Source organism: Anas acuta, chromosome 3 (genome assembly GCF_963932015.1).
Source record: "Anas acuta chromosome 3, bAnaAcu1.1, whole genome shotgun sequence".
Lineage (NCBI taxonomy): Eukaryota > Metazoa > Chordata > Aves > Anseriformes > Anatidae > Anas > Anas acuta.
In genome coordinates, this window is record NC_088981.1 from 24,907,460 (window position 1) to 24,925,228 (window position 17,769).

Sequence of the window (17,769 nt, forward strand, 5' to 3'; positions counted from 1 at the left end):
CTGGAACTCCTGCTGTTGGTGCATTAACTACATTAAATAGTAGAAAAACACATCTATTAAGTTTTATGTTACGAGGACCAAACAGTATGGTCCTGTAAGGTCAAAGTTTGTTAAATACTTTCAGGGGGGAACTCTGCTACTGAAGCTAGAACCACCAGAGTTAAAAACTGTAACGTAAATGGATGAGCTTTGAAAAGCTCACTTCACTCACTTCATCTCCACTGCATACCATGTGGCAAAATCCACTTCCAAGAAGTCACTGAAAAAACTCCTCAAAGGCTATAATGAAAAAGTTCTGAACACAATTCCACAACAGACAGCATCACTCCGAAATTTTAATGCTCTTAAATAATACCCTCTGCTGCAATAAACTGAAGCTCCTAGCTAATTTCAGCTTAACAGTTATTGTCATTTGAAAGCTAAGAGCCATCACTGCTCTGAGAACAAGATAAGCTCATGGTTTCCTATTACTGAAAAGGCTTTTCAGAAGTACAACAAAAGTTTTGCCATATATATTTTTCTCCCCCAAGGACCAGTGGTACAATCCTTGAATGATGTCTGCAAAGAAAGGCATGCCTATGAGGGAGATTCAGGACTACCCAGAGACTGGCAATTATGGTGCCAGGGGCTCTTTAGGAAACTGAAGAAGTCTGGAGTCTCTCTCACCATGAACACCTCACGACTTGGTGTCCCAACAGATTATTTCTGTTTTATTTTACTTTTGGGAAGACTCATGACAATACCAGGACTTCTCTAGAAGTGTGAAACTCTCATTGTTAACTTGTATAACTTGGATGAGCCAGCAGATGTGGCAAGTAGGCTTTACACAGGTGGAGGGGAACGTCAGAAAAAGAAACAGAAGCAGAGATGGTTGCAATTTTTTTCTTTTAAAGCCCATTCTAAGGAGTGATTTGGTTAGCGATCATACACTGGAGATTCTAGGAAACCAAACAAAAGCAAAGAGCATTCATCATTTTGGAGCAGAAAAACCTGTGCAGAAAAACCTCACATAGCTCCTGGAACAAAAAAAGCACATTCCAATGGTTGCAAGGAAGAAAAGATATCTTGTTTTACAAGGCCATAAAAAGCTCAAACCTGGCAGTGCAGATGAAGAAGAAGTCATGACTGCCATGGAACGGAGGATTGTAAGAGAAAATTGTGACTGTAGCCATCCAGCATGCACAGCAATAACCTCATCTGTCCGTTTATATACACATGAGAACATCACATTTCTTTCAATGCTGTTTAGTCAAAATTAAAAAAAAAAAAAGCAAAAAGAAAGAAACAAGCCTCTTGGCAGCACACGATAATTGTCAACTTAAAATACGTTTAGAAACAAAAGATACCAAGCAGTATTCGCCACAAAGCTGCAACAATTTGAAGGGCCCAAGCAGCAGCTGATGGATCAAGGCAGCAGCAGATGTGCATGCATACGGTACAGGAAACGCAGGAATACAGGGGTAACTGGGTTCCAGAAATCAGAAAGTACCAGAAAGCTTTTCAGGAGGACAAAGAAGCATTTGCAATTCCAACTGTGGACCAAAGCACACCCGCACCCCATCTCCCACCGAAGGGGAGCACAAGCCTTCGAGCAGCAGGCAGTACAGGTTAGAACACACCACTAAAGAATAATGAAATAAAACCGAAGTCTTCATTTCATACAAATATTGCATATCATTAGATCCAAAGGATGTTCTGAAATGGTTAAAGGGCTCAAAGTAGTTCAAGCATTCAAAAACCCACATGCAGCAGGTACTCCTTGCTCAGTGGAAAGGTTTATCACCAACAAGCCCACAATACGAGGACGCACAGTGACATGCACACACACCAATAGCTGCAGCAGTCACGCTGTCACACCACGAAAGGAGCTGCTGTGCCAGGCAAACGTATTCCACCCCGTGGTCACCCCCACACACAAAGCCCTGAGGCACGGTGCTCCTGCCCCAGGGCCCCAGACCTGCCAGCACCCCACATTTACTGGGAACCTGGCCCTACCCGCACACGCCTGCCCTGCCGCACCGCTGCTCCCACAGCAGGTGAGACAGCAAATGCAGCATTTTTTCAAGGGTTATGCTAAAACTTGAGGAAGCAACATTATTTCAATTATTGGTTCAATTAAGTCATTAAAGTTAATTGAACCACTAGCAGAAATAAACTCCAGTGTAATTGACGCTTCAGTTCAGCAATTAGCTTCTATTTTTGTGTTTTCTCCCTCCCCGCCTTCTTCTCATCCAAGAGGATTATTTAACCTCTACCTCACAAAACATGGAGCTGGAAGTGGAAGGTCTTCATCCTCTGACTTTCTTAATCACAGCTGGATTAGGATGCCCTGAAGCTTTAAGGCAGAGAAGCCATTAGGGCCTGTACTTATGCCATGACACCAGAGCCTTCTATTTAAGTCACAAAATTAACAAAGCTAAAAAGAGACCAATAATTTTCTTCCCTGTGAAGTTGCAAAGAAAAAAATTAAAAAAATAGGCTCCAAGGTCCAAGGGCTTCTGTCTATACCCACTGAAAATGCAAATGTGTGGCTGTGGCCCATCACTGAGGGAAGGAAAGGCACTGACTTGGTCTGAATCACACAGCGGAGGCGTTCGGTGTGCTGCAGCCATGCACTGTGAGAAGCGTTTTCCTCTCCTGCTCTGGAGAGGACGAATGAAAGGACCTCAATGTTACTGCTCCTAAGCGTTTCACCAAGTTTCTAAGGAACTTGGAGTCGTTTGCTGAAAGGGTAATGGATGGTTCGACGTCTGGCTGAGGAACACAGCACTTCCCATTTTTATAGCTCTGGTTCACACACAGCTTGAGAGCAGCGACTGCTTGATGAACGGTTAAGGGCTCACCCATGCACATTTGTCTCAGTGACAGCTACCATGGCTAATAACCTCTGCAGTGACCAGGAGCTGTGTAAGGCGGGATGACAGAATCGCTTCTTCCACATCCAAGAAGCCTCCCTCCTATCCGGGGCGAGGCACGCATAGGACTGGGACATTTACAGTGCCCCTGCCCGCACTCTCACTGTGCCACCAGCAGTTTATTGCGCTACGAAAAGCAGGCAACACAGACGGATGCATCAGTGCATATCCTATAGTCAGAAGAAAATTAATTTCTCAAAACATGACTACACAAGAGCTTCTTTCTCAATATAGTTGGCAGCCAGAACACACAAATATAACACGTGTTGCAAGAGGAGCACAGAAATACGTTCCTATGAATGAAGCCAGCAAGTACACTTCTTGTAACTGCATCTCCGCGTACACACCAGCAGTCTGAGATTCAGAACAGATGTTCACACCAACTGTGCAAGGAACAAGATGCATTTTGCTCCCTTCTGCTAAGCTAAATAAAAAATCGATTCCATACAAACCCAAAGCTATCGCAATATCTACTCCTCAGCACTAAGCCAGAAGAGATTCCTTCTGCACCAGATCTCCTCTCCAAGCCACTCGAGCCTTCCTGCTGACATTCCGGATTCCCCCCCACGCAGCTCTGATGCGCCACTTGAATGGATCAGGAGTTGGAGATGCTGCCACCACCAACCTGCTGGATGTTGAATGGAGCTGCTGGCTGTTACGTAACCTTGTTGTAAACCGTGTTCAGAAAATCCTCATCAAGTGTATCCAGAAAATTTCCCTCACACACACAGAAATAAAAGCCCACCCCAGCACAGGCACAGCAACCAATGCCCGTCCTAACACAGCTCTCAGCTCCTGCTTTTATTATTCCCAGCTCCTCCCCACTGCTTATGGGGGGAAGTGCTACTATTGCTACTACGTAATGTATAAGAGATCAAAGATCATGACTTCTTCCCTGGATTTGCATCAACGCTTTAACCCCATCCACAATTACTAGCCAAAGAGGCTCAGTTCTTGGTACTTTCTCCTTTTGATGCTGTCACAACAGGATGGTCCCAGTTCCCAGGAAACCATATAGACAATACCCAAACACAGCACTACGAGGCAACCAGAAACATTTAGGTTTCTAAATCCTGTTTTGGAGCACACTCACGCGTTCCTTGAACATATCCAAAAAGCAGGCACTTTAAGGACCAAGACGACAAAAACACCAGAACAGCCTTCTTGCAGCCTTTCCACGCTGCAGGGATCACTTTAAAAATCTTGCTTGGTCACCTCAAAAAACTCAAAGTACTACCCACATACAAGTCTGATGTGACTTGTATTTTGTTTTGAAAACAATCATCCTCCTCCAGATTTTCAGCACTTAATCTTTCCCTTCACTATACCATTCCTGACAGTGGCCCATCTGTCCCAGATGCATAAGCCACTTAGAAAAAAAAAAACACACACACACACACACACCACTCAGCATTCATCACCTGGGAAAAAAATGTTTCTTGCTAATACTCGTTAATTAGCAATTAACTTGCCCTTCAGTTCAAACTGCATCCACTGTGAAGTTTTCAAAGACTCTTACTTTTCATTTTATTAGCAAAAAAAAAAAGTTTTTTGTTGTTTTGTTTTTTAAACTCCACCAGGCTCCCAGCCTCAGTCCCTTGGGAACACGTTTAACTGCCTACAAAGCTCATGGTGCAGAAAAGCACCTCTCTGTTTTGCATTTGTTGGCTTTGGCTCAAGTCTTGGATTAGTTACAGTAGTTAATGCTAGATGCTACAAAGAAATCTGCACCAAACATGGAACCTTGCATTGGAAGACCATTACATCCGAAACAAGTTTACGAGGAGCTTCAGAAGAAGGAAGATCTAAATTTTTCTTATTTGTTGGCTAAGGAAGAATGTGTATCAGGGGAAAAGATGGGCTTACCAAGCCATTTCTGTAAACATCTCTCTTGGACAGACCCACGAGAAGTAACACATTACAAAAAGAAATCACATCTCCTAAAGCCATCCAAAAGCAGCTGAGCACTAAGCTGGCCGTTTTGCACCAATTTTATGACTTCAAGTCTCAGAGAACAGCAGAGAGCCCGTGCAACTTCCACTGGCCACACAACAGCATGAAAAGCATATGCAAAAATACCCAGAAGGAGGGGTAAGCTGCCTCTGACACTGTTCTCAGCATGCACAGGTCTGCAAGTAGGTGAGACATGCACTCTGTGGAAGAGAGAAAGAAGCACGCTTGGTCCTTTCTCTTCATCATACTGCTAAGTGCAGCGCAGCAGGGACTGCAGGATTAGTGTGGTAGCAATGTACCATCTGAAGGGGCTCAGACACGTAGCACTGCAAGAAGACAGAGCCTCTTGGGGAAAACAACCAAAAAACCACCACAACTCCGGCTTCCAGGAGTGATTCCTGAGATCTCAAAGCTGGGAATTGGATCCAGTCCATCCAGCAAAAATTTTGCACGTAACTCAGCAGCTTTCCCAACCTCTTGCATCTATATGGAAAGAAGCTACGTGAAGATCTACCTATAGGATATCTATCATAGAGATATAAATTCAGTAACTCCACAAGTTTGCCTTATCAAATATTAGATTGCATGTCTTTGGCTATTTGGTTAGCACTACGAAAGACAGATGGTCTGTATTTTAAAAATCAATTTCAGAAATACACTGAGGAAAAAGTCAGTCCACAGTGATTATTTTTTTGTGTATGCAGCTTTCCATCTGCAAAAAAATTGTATTTTAGTTCACCAAAGAACTCAAACCACAGCATTTTTCCCCTTTTATAGCTTTTACCGTTTCCATATTGGGGCGAGGGGGGGGAGAAGGAGGCAATATCTGTCTAGCACAATCTCCCCAACAGCACACCAGCTTCACAAAAACACTTCCGTGCTTAAAAAATAAAATGTCTTAATAGTATAAGTATTTAAGATGTCAGCATCATTTCTTAAAACCATTTAAAGCTTATAGGATACACAAAGTCTTATCAGTCTCTAGGAAAAAACAACAAAAGAAATAAAGTTTACAGCACTACTACAGTCTCAGCATTTATAAGTTGTAGTACTGACTGCTACGAGTCTTTCATGTTAGTATATTTAAATTACTCCATGAAAACGTATCCTCAACAATGACCCTATCATCATCTACATCTATTTTTAGAGCTGTTTTCTACTCTATTTTAAGCAGCTCATTACAATCTTTCATGAATCACAATAGCAAAATACTAGTTCAAAGAGTTCATACTGAATGACTACAGAGAAGCAGAGAGAAAAGAACTAACTGAATTACCATCAGATGAACTGGGGAAAATTAAGAGGAAATGCCTTTTTATAAAGGAAAAACTAAGAAAAGCCACAACATTTTTATTGTCATAAATAATCCAAATGGACATGAGTCAGAATAACAATAAAAAACACAATAAATGGTTATGAAAAACAAATGCAGATTGCAATCATACTTATTTTTCTATAGCAGCGTGCTAAGTTTTAAGCCACTCTACTTTCCAAATATATCAACAAACACTGAATAACACCACAGATGTGTGTACACACACCATTTAGGAATCTTTAAAAACTGCTATTCTCTCAGCAGTGCAAAGATTTCCATCTATTTATTTTCAAAGTAACATGGTAAATTAGACTAAGAATTCTGAAAATTCAGCAAACCTGCTACAGTACCACTTCTCTAGTTCATCTTAAAAGTGACACGTGGAATTCCAACAACCACTCTTTCAGAAAAAAAAAGACATTCATCTAGGATACAAATAAAATCACACACAGAAAAAGCTTTTCTACTGAGTTAAGTGAGCCTGATTCTTTTTTATTCTGCATTTGAGTTGTACAATTTTCCAGTGAAATTTCACTGAAAATAGGTAAGACAACATTTTACCAAAGGATCCTTTCAAATCTGTTATGTGGAAACCAAAACTCTCAGTAAAATTAAAAAAACTATTACAAATGAACTTGGAAATCAACACAGTGAACTACATCAGTTCTGTTAAAACTTAATGGGACAGAACAAGCAATAAGAGTTACTGATACTTGGACTGATATTCTGATACTATAGCTGATATTCAGAATCCAGCTGATCTACTAAACCAAGCAGTGATCAGAGGCATGAACAAGGGAATCAGCAGTCAGGTAACAGCTGGTATTAAGTTAAAAACACATCCCTGAGACAGACTGCTGCAAAAAGATTAAAAAAAAAGGCATCATTAGCTGCTTTCTCTCTTACAATAGCTTCTCCTTTAAGAATCTGCTGTTGTCTGTTGCAGATGAGATACTCAATTTAGAAAGACCTTTTGTGTGATCCGTAACAGCCATTTTTGTTTTCTTACTTACTTGAAATCATATTCTACACGGGTCCTAATTGTAAGAATATATAAGACACTGGGGATTAGTGAAAACTATATTCTGTTTTAAACTTTTTTTTAAACACAGCTATCAAAAGACACTTATTTCTATTTTTCTGCACTGCAAAATGAAAGTCTGAGGATTCCATAACACAAGTCACCTGTACGCATTTCATCCACTGAAGTAATAGGGACAGTAAGGATCGCGTAATCCATTTCCTACTTTCAAAACTTAATGTCTAAAGGACTGCACAAGTGTCTCTCGCCAGCAGCATCCCCTCTCAAAGGCAAAGCTATCACTAAATGATGTAAGGTACTTCTCTCTTTTTCCCACATTACACAGAACACACCACTGTCCAAGAGCAAAAACTGGTACTGAAGTTAAATAGAAAAATACTACTCATAATGAATGCAATATTTTTGTCCTAAGTGAGATTCATACATTCTCTTGCTTGTCCAGCTTATAGGTATTTACGCCTGGACATTGTAAAAGCTTCATATAAAAGCTTTATATATATATACACATTTCTATTTTTTATTTCTAATTGGACTCACCAACTTCAACAACGCTAACCATAAGAAAGTTAGGAACACACGGGTCTTTAGAAGACACGGGTAATTCACAAGAGGGTTGTCTGATTCAAAGTTCAAACTACAAGAGAGTAAAACATAACGAGTACACATCAGATGTCTTATCTGATTATAAGCAGAGGAACTTACCCTGATTTTTCTTTTTCTTCACCCTCTGTATTTGCAGTGGGATTTTCCATTTCTTTAATCTTTTCTTCTTCTTTATCTTCTGCTTTGGTTTCATCTTCAGTTTTGATTACATTTAAGTCCTTTTCTTGATCAGGCTGAATATGCGCAGAATCTGGCAAATTTTTTCTGTTTCCCTAGAATAGTAAGATGTTCAGTTAATTCACAAGGCAAAACAAAACTATAAAAAAATTAAAAACAGGCAGACAACACACACAAGTTATTACGAGGAGGAAAAAAACAGCTGGAGTCCAGGACTCCTTCTAAAATTACAGCATTTCCATTGGTTTTATTTCTGAAATTCACAACCTAAGTATAACAGACTTCAGAGCTGCAGCCAGTCTCCTAGGTAGCTGTGCAACAGCGATATAAGCATGCATCTCTTTGGCCTGAAACTGCAGAAAAATCTTACATCAACACTTCAGGTTACGTCTGCACTGAGGAGGCAGAACTATCGGCACCGGTGTTCGCTCCCAAGTAACAGCAGATCGACCAGGACTGGCTGCCACTTATACACAGAAGCATTACAGCTGCATCACACCCTGACTTGAAGGGTTACACTGCTTCCAGAGCAAACCTCTAAGCCTGCCCTGTGCACTATTTCAGCTTACCACCTTTTGTTTCCTTCACTAAAATCACTGAGTCAACACTGGATTTTGAAAAGGTCAAAAAACATTTGCCTCACTGGACCACTGAACTACATTGGACCACTGTGTACATTGTGTGGTCCAGATCTTCGTAGAACTCCACTGGTTTCATTAGAGTGGTGAAGTAAATCCAAGATTTAAGAGTGCTTAAAAGCCTAGCTCAATACAAAATGAGATCAGCGCTGAGGGATAAAGCTGCATGCTAACTGGTCTCCATTTGACCTGGGAGGGACACAAACAGGTGCAACACTGCAGCTGCTTCCTAACAAGTCAAACATTTTGAGGTCACGAGCCCCTAAAAGCAGGCACCTATGGATATATATAGCTCTAATCTGTTGACCTAAATTTATTTTACAACATGTTTCTGTCTTGTTTTAAATCCATTACAGAGATTTCAATCTTAACGCAGATTATTATCAACACACTACCTGACTTTATCAACAGGATATAATATGAATATTGAAGTATTTTACCGTAACAGTGGGCTTATCATTTTCTTTACTTTCATTATCATTCTCAGCTAGCTTTTTGTCTTCTTGTTGTACTGCTGCTACTTCTTCTTGCTTGCGCTCCTCCTTATCCGCTTTTATTTCTTTTACATCCTGCTCTGGATCTTCACGCATCTTCAATTCTTTTTCTTTTTCACAGTCTTTACAAGGCTTGCTTGTCACCTTCTCTGGTAATGCCATTTGAAATTCAATATTTGCTGAGGTACAATACTCTTCAAAGCCGTAGAGATATCTTAAAAAAAAATTCTGATAAGCAAGTTTCTTTCAAGAAAGACTATACTGGCTAGCAGAAGCTTAAAAGGAACAATATGTTTTGTAGCTTACAAAGACTGCATTATAACCAAAAGTACAGAATTTATGTATATTGCCACCACCATGAGATCACTCTTTCTAGAGCTTTTTTAGCACACACTTCAAAACTTTCCTACTTACTTTTTGTATGCACATTTAACATTATATCCTGCAGCTGAATTCAACACAGGAATTCCAAGATCTTGATAAACTTGCTTCCACACTGCTCCACTTTCAATCTATTAGAGAAAATAAAATGATGGTTGCTCATTTAATTCACTGACACACAAAAGACTAAGCTAAAAACGTCTAAAATTTGGATAATAATTATACTTAATTTCCTCTGATCTATAAAATCAGTACTTATCACATGCTATTTCACTGTAACACAAACTGCAGGCTACTGTAACTACTTTAAGCAAGCTAGAGCTAGCATTTCTGCATTCCAGTAAGTCATAGCTGGCCTTTCTCTCCAGGTGGTAATAAAACAAAGAAAAAAATACAAAGATCAGTATGTCATTCTTATTTTAAGGAAATTCTTAACTATGACAGCTAGAATTTTAATTAAATTGGAAATAAAAAGTCTCATTTAAAGCATTAGCAATACTCCGTCCTGGCAGTACTGCAGCAGACACACTATTAGTCATGTTATGCCTCTGATATGCTCTTTGGTGACAGAGCTTGGTGACATTATGACATGCTAATTTCTCAGTATCTGTGAAGGTAAAGCAGATATACTGTGATAACCAAGTTCAGTATCCTCTGCTGTCCGCTGGTAAGGTGGCACTGCACAAACACACCTCCTCAACCAACAGGCTAGATTTAAGGGAAGTAGCCCAAAGCAGTTACAGAATCTGCTTGACCAAGAATTCCACATGCCCCAGTTACTGCTTCAAGACCAACTCTACCAAACCGAGTCAGCATTTTCCTCTATATATAGCCCCAAACAGACAGGAATTAAGGGTCTCATATCTAACTTTAACTTAGATTACTTGTCTTTGAGATCTTACTGAGCAGACTTTCACCTTCTGAGGTTTTATCAGACAAGCAATTACTGAAATCTAACAGAAACACACATGCTCACTGATTTTATGCAGCAGTAATTAAATATGTTGAGTAGACATTTAATTAATTTAGAATATACCTAGTTTGTTTCCTGTTAAAACATGCTTTTCAGAGCTACAGCATATCTTAGACAGCTGTGGGATTCCATCTTAATACGTCTGAAGTTCCTGCATCAGATTCTTCTTCATTACCACTTGAAGGAAAACAACACCCCCAGGTTGTACAGATCTGGAATACTCATCATGCTAATACTCACATTGTCAAATCCTCCAAGCTTGTGTACAAGTCTGAACAATTTGAACAGATTCAGATTTCTATATCCTAGTACAGGTCGTTTGTTAATAGGAGTCCCTGTAAAGAAAGACAGTTATGAAAATAATGCAAAACATTTTAATAACAAGAAATCCACACCATATACACTACTATGCTATTAAATACTATATAAACTTTCTGATGACCTTATGCATCTGCTACTTTTTTCTCTTCATGAAACTAGAAAAAAATCAAGAGCTTTAATAAGCCTTTCTGTTATAGTTCAGTAACATAAATAAGTTCATACATATGCATTCCTCCATATATTACTGAGTATGCACAAATGATGCAATTTTTCTTTGTACTTGTATTACACATACTTTTGTTTCACCCATTGAAACAATTACATCTCCACATACAAGTGTTGTCCTAGGAAAGGACAGAGTCAAGGGACAGGCTGTTACCTTCTACATAGAGGGGAAGCCAGGAGTGAGGAATGCAATGACACCGTTTCTGAAAATGAACTGCAAAGTATTACTAGCTTACAGATTCAAGATTCAAGCTAAGCAAGCCCTCTGCCTTCAGCCTCTACAAGTCAAACACAGATACCTACCCCTGTCTTCCATAAACTTGTATAATTGCTGCAGAAAGTTCTCTCTTTCTTCGGGAAAAGGCTCTATTTCCTCCTGTTTAGAAAAAGGAACATAAACATGTCACCATTTTGAGCCCTCATTAAGAAAACCACTGCAATGATTAGTTTAGGTTCAAATATTCAAATTTGTTTTACTGTACTCAGCAACACAATACTGTAAAGAGTGAACATGGCTTCAGTGCTATGCTACATGGAAGTAATTTTTACATATCACAGACGACTTTACAAAATATGTAAGACAATAACTGTAAAGATCCATCTGAAATTGGATTTTTGATGAATCAGTGCCATAAATATTATAAATACCATAAATCAAGATGTATTCTCAATATTGTTCCGTTATGCAGAAAGTCTGGAAGATATCAGTATTAATGATCAAGAGATTTTATCAGATCTCTATTTCTTCTGCAAGTTAAGCAATTTCTCAATGCTTGGATGCGCTAGGTGACTTTCAAGGATGAAATGAAAGATTAAAATTGTGCTTGCACTTTCTTGGGAGCTCTAATCCACAGCACTGACAAACCGCAGCCAATGACACTGCATGCATGCTGCCACGAGGTACCAGCTGAACGCGTGGTGAGCAGGATCAATCCCAGAACTGAAATAATAACGGATATTTTGGATGTTCAGTTTGTCACGCTAACAAATCTGTGTTAGGTTCACTTCAATTAATAAACAGTGGGGTTTCATAACAAAGCACTAGGGTTTAATTTCCTTAGGAAAAACCATTTGCCACAACCAGCTGCAACAAAACATTAATACCATAATCAGAATTCTTAGAAATTGATGACTAAGCTACTTCAAAACAATACACTGAATATAAGTTGATTAATTTTTTGCATGCTTCTTTAATACTACCTGTAAGTTTGCAAAAATAACTAATAAAACCTAAAACACTTTACACTCACATTTCACAAGCAAAGGTAAAGGAAACACTGCTAGCAAGCAAAGGATTCAAGTTGTTATCATAAAAGTTGAAAGTGACCACAGAGAACAAATGACTTGAATTTGTGTTTTTTTGTGGGGGGTGGCAGGCAGGCAAGTGGAACAGATGCAGGGAACTGTTGTGGGTGTTATATTTGTTTTTAAATCTCAAATGACACGCACTTGGAAAGGACTTGTACCAGCATACTCTGGAAGTGGTGAAGAGATCAAGAGGACCTACATGGGATTTTCACATTCCTCAACAACAAGAGAGCACTTGCCATAAAAAGCAATCCCACAGCGCATTTAGGGGATGGAAGATGAGAAGAGGGGAAAGCACTGAACTCAGGAAATCCAAAGCTTTTAAGAAGCAAATGTATAACTTTAAAATACTAGGGGAAATAAAATAAAGGTGATGAAAAGGCTGGATATAACACTGCTGCTCTTTCATCACCATAAGATGCAATGCCTGAAGAATACTCTTCTATCTCAGATGTGCTAACTCACAAGGTGCCAGAACGCCAACTAGATACTCCTCATTAATTTTCCCAATACAGAATACATCAGCTTTCTTAGAAAGTGTGCTATGGGGTAAGCTTAAGACCCTGTGAACCTTGGAAAAGAATTTTCACTTTCTCAGCATCTTTACAGAAACTGATACATGCTACATACTGTGATAATAAACTGCTATTAATCTCCAAACAATTACGAATCTCTTAAATAGAGTACATGACAAGGCTTCCTAGATTAATGGTTTGAGGCAGGTACGTCATACTCTGCCATCTTTATTTACAAGTTAAACAGCACTATCAGGTTATTGCACATCCTCTAACGTATTTGTCTATTTCACAAAGGACAAAAAATTGGTTTATATCCCCAATAATGATATCCATAATAAAAAGCAATGTGCTTTAAGCAGCATACAAAATTCACACAGTACTGTAACACAGTTCTAAGGAAGAGAAGGTCCTTCTCAATCCTAGCTACCATCATAATCAGCAAAGGAAAGGGAGGTAACTTGCCACTCTGTTCCACTTGGCAAAAATACAGAAAAGAAGGCAACTCATCTTCTCTTTTGTAGAGAGGATTTGCACATCTTCTCCTATGACAACATCTATCTGTGAAGCCTGGGGCAATATAAGTAAGAGCCGGGGGAGGGGCAAAATTTTCACATCCTGGAAAGCACTAGGGCAATCTGCAGGTGGATTTAAAAAAAAAAAATACTCCAAAGAAGCAGTCCACAAATACTGTTTAAGAAGAGATGTTGCTTGATAGCCAGGAGGTTAGAGACACAACCTACTAAAATCAGAGAGAAGGCTGTTTCTGCAGAAACAGAAAAGACTGTTTTAAAAACCTCCCACTTCAGCAGATGATTGAAACAATAGATACCGCAGGAAAAAATCATCAGAAGAGCTGTCACAGTTAGGTCCCAAAATATTTAGCTAAGATGAGATCTTCACGTCTAGCACATGGAAAGACTAGCTCGTACAACATTGCAAACAACTAAGAGGCGCTATAGAGAAAGCTCTGAAACTGCATCTCCAAAGACAAAGGGTACAAGGTCATATACTTGCCAAACATATAGCTAAGACTGCTTTTTTTTTTTTCATCTAAAATAAGTAGTGATACAATGATTGCTATATAATGACTGTACGTCAACCCGCATAGGTGAAAATCTACTTACATTCACCATGCCCATGGCTGGATATAAACCTGCTCTGGCAGTTCAAGAATTGCGCTGCCCTGACAAGTACCCCCCCCTCTTGCTTCTCAAAATATCAGAGCATAGACTCCTGCAAACAGGACTATACAACTTTTGATCAGAGTTGGCTGATCTCCTGTAAGCTTAAAGGACAGACAGAATGAACTCATGAGCATGGAAGGGTGGCAAAGTTTTTACCTCACACTTCGCAGCCTCCCTAAAATAAAGAAGTGAACAAATGAAAGATGGAGCATCAGTATGCCAGAGCCACAATTTCCAGGGATGATGTAGTCAGAGAAAGACTATGTATGACTAGCATTTATCATCCATCTCCTTGAACATTCCACTACAGTTGGAATTTCAGTTTACTGCTTCAGTTGTCAGTTGCATAACAGATTAGAGAAAGAGCTCTTGAACCTTTGTGAGAGAAAAAAAAAAGTGATCATAGAGGGAGGCAGACTGAGTACCCTCAGAAAATATACAGGATGTAAAAGACTCTGAAGTCCCTCTTCCAGCTTCACTGTCAGCTGTGAAATAAAGCTCTTTCAGTAATTTTCTTCTTGTCATTGTTTTTTCTGGACCTAAGACTGGGAGAACAGGTAGTTAGAAGAACAAGCATGAGGTAGCACTCCATATTTCCTGGACAAAGGTGGAAGGAGAGTGCACAGGCTCCATGCTTTGACTGAAAGCTCTTCTGCTTCTTTACATCCGGGTAGCCAGAGTAGTAGTGATCCTTCATGAAAGGTACAATACATCAGATTTCTTGGTAGTTATTTGAAAGTTTCACAATCTCGCACCATTTCCTTTTTACCACTAGCAAACCAGTAAATTCTGTCTCTTGCAGTTAGAAGCAGAGAGTGAAAGAACAACATGAGCTGCTTGCAGTTTCTGCTTCACAAGACAGCTATGGGCCTGGCAAAGCAATTTGAGAACATAAAACAGCGTGGGAGAAAGGGAACAACTACAGGGTGACTGACACACAGAGGAAAAAGACAACAGCATGACCACGCCAGCCTACTTCAGTTTACTTTTCAAAAATGCAAAGAACACGGGTCAGGAACAACAGCTTAGAGATGCCTCCGCAGATATTGTTCCTGTGTAAAAGGTAGCAAACTTCCCCGTGTCTTGGAACATGTGATAAATCAGATACATACTGAGGTAATAGCTTTATAGCCAGTAAAAGAGTTTCATTGTTTATGTAAGCAATTATTTACAATAGTGCTAAAATCACGCACAGAACTTAATTTCCACAGAGGGGAAAAAAAATCAACATCACTGTAATATGTAATAGGCCAGAGATAAGAAACCACAAAGGGAAACTACACTCTTGTGCATACTACAATGCATTCATCAGCAACGTTACTATAGAAAGGTAATGTTTTATTCAGATGGAGAGTGACCTAAGAATTGGAAGCCCATCTGGGCCACATTCAGAAATGTGATGTTCTGCACTGGTGAAAAAGAAAAAGAACACCTTTGCCTTTCAATACTGAAACAGTATTGTGCAAAGAAAAGGCCTGCCTACCATTGCATAAAGTTGTATGATTTAATTGCTGTTTTCAAAGACAATAGAAAGAGTTCTTTGCTTTAAAGTTACCAAAACATACCACACATCCTTCATCAGAACAACTGAAGTATTTTTTTTAGTTACACAGATCTTCCCAACTGGAAGACAGTCATACCTTTAATAGGTAGCAGGTAAGTTCTATTTGAAAATACTTACAAGTAAAGGAAACCTTTCTTTCTTTTAAAAAAAAAAAAAAAAAAAAAAATATGCACGTGACAGCACACATCAATAGCTATTTCACCCTGCTCAGTCCCCAGTAGGTACTGGGGCCCTTCCTCCACTGCATTAAGATCAGCACAGGGAAAACTGGAAAACAGGATCAGCCTCTGAGCTTCAATTTCTACTTTTCATTAGTTCCCACTGACACAGCCTTTTGACTGCATGTGCTTTTAGCTTAGTGATTCAAAAATATTTGTTAGACTTCCATGTTGATATTTTCACATTAACTGATCTTTGTTAAACAGAGATTTTAAAAGCTGAGAAACAAAAGTGTTGCCTATGTTAAGATACTATATGCTGCCAAATATTAATTAAATATTAGCCTTGCTAATTTGTGTCAGGTGTGTATCTATACTATTTGCTAACTTCACTTGCCTCTTCCTCACTGCTGTTATCTTCTTTTTCTTTTTCATCCTCTTCCTCCTCCTCAGCTTCACTGCTGGAGCTGTCTTCTTTCAATTCGGTTTTCCAGTTACTAGGAACAGTTCTGTTTTTATGAAACTCAAGGGCTTGATCAAAAGCTGTAAGAGGATGAGCACTTGTTAATACTGCAGGAAGAATCAATTTCACCAAGTCTTAAAAAAAAAAAAAAAAGTAGTTGGGGGAAAAGAGAAGACTGTTAGACTGTTACTGAACTGTTCCACCTCTGAATTCAAAGAATCTCAATAAAATCACTGTTGCCCATCATTATTTGTCTTACCCAGTCAAACCAGCTTTGTCTTTTCTGCACATCAAATCACTCAGAGCTATTACTAGGATTATTACCGTGTTAGTAACTATACATGCAAACAAGGACCTTATGTATTAGGCCATACATTAATACTTGAAAGAATTCCTGTTCCAACAGCTGTACACTGTGCTTTACGTTACGTAACATTAAAACAGGGAGGAGAAGGAAGAGGAACACAAACCCATTTTAAGAGTTCCATCACACAAACTTCAGCTTTCAAATGAATTCACAATTCCAGTTTCTTGACAGTGCATAAAGATAACTGTCTCAAACCTATCAGGAGTATTGTAGTAGGAATAGTTCTATTAAGGCCTAGCACAACAGACCAAATACTAAATAATCTATAAAGCGAGCGTGCACTGTACAATTATATCCTTCATTTGGCATGTCTGTGTTTAAAACAAGTGCAAGATAAGGTGCTTTTTCTCGTTCTTTGACAAAAATTGTTCCTCTAGGTTTTCAGTAACGTTTACCTTCAAGAAATATAGGATGCTTTTCTGTAACACAATTGAAGCTTTTTTTTTTCTTTTTTTTAAACACAAGAACCAACCTGATACAGGTTTGGTTCAATTTACATTACAAAGTAAGCAGGTACACACGCAGACACAACTTTTCATAAGAAAAATGTATTTTTACCTTGTTTTAACAAAGCATCAGGCTTTGGGGAAGTTTCACTAATCTCCCGCACATCTTTTCTTGGCACAGAAACACTAAATAATTCAGAAAAACATTGAAAAAATATTAAAATAGCACAAAGCACTTTTTAATTTCTACCACAACTATACCCAAAGAAACCAATCTGAACAGGAACTTGGGCTTGGGGAGAGAGGGCAGGGGGAAACCTACACACACTTGACTGCACACACACTTATGTGCATTTCTCCAGTGACGTGCATTGATGCGTAAGTAACTGTCAAATGGTACAGGAAAGTGATAGCCTAGACTTAGTAACTAAACTACAGTGAAACTGTTAAATATTTCAATATCTCTTCTGCAAAAGCATTCTGTTAAACCAAGCCAAGCAGAATAAATAGCTAGAGCTTTTTAAACAAGAACTGAAACCTGGAAAAAAGAATTGATATATATCAAGCTTCCTCCCTGACAAGTAAGAGCTGAAGAACACAAAGCTCCCTATTCTATTGTGAGTCCCATACAATTTGGTTTTCTAGGTTTCTGTCTTATTTCTTCATTTGAATAGTTATCACATCTCTTTTCCAAGAACATGATAATATGCAGCTGTAGTCTACA

At 39.0% G+C, this 17,769-nt stretch overlaps 1 protein-coding gene across 4 annotated transcripts in view; it reads right to left on the reverse strand.

Moving 5' to 3' along the window:
- Positions 1-17,769, reverse strand: part of ARID4B (AT-rich interaction domain 4B) — an 86,483-nt gene that overhangs the window by 21,886 nt on the left and 46,828 nt on the right. For all 4 annotated transcript variants that reach the window (XM_068676198.1, XM_068676196.1, XM_068676195.1 and 1 more), the window contains exons 10-16: positions 17,158-17,231; positions 16,167-16,312; positions 11,341-11,413; positions 10,732-10,826; positions 9,552-9,649; positions 9,084-9,351; positions 7,928-8,100 (exon numbers count right to left, since the gene is read on the reverse strand). In XM_068676198.1, coding sequence (XP_068532299.1) covers positions 7,928-8,100; positions 9,084-9,351; positions 9,552-9,649; positions 10,732-10,826; positions 11,341-11,413; positions 16,167-16,312; positions 17,158-17,231 — 927 coding nt within the window. The remainder of the gene's footprint in view (positions 1-7,927; positions 8,101-9,083; positions 9,352-9,551; positions 9,650-10,731; positions 10,827-11,340; positions 11,414-16,166; positions 16,313-17,157; positions 17,232-17,769) is intronic.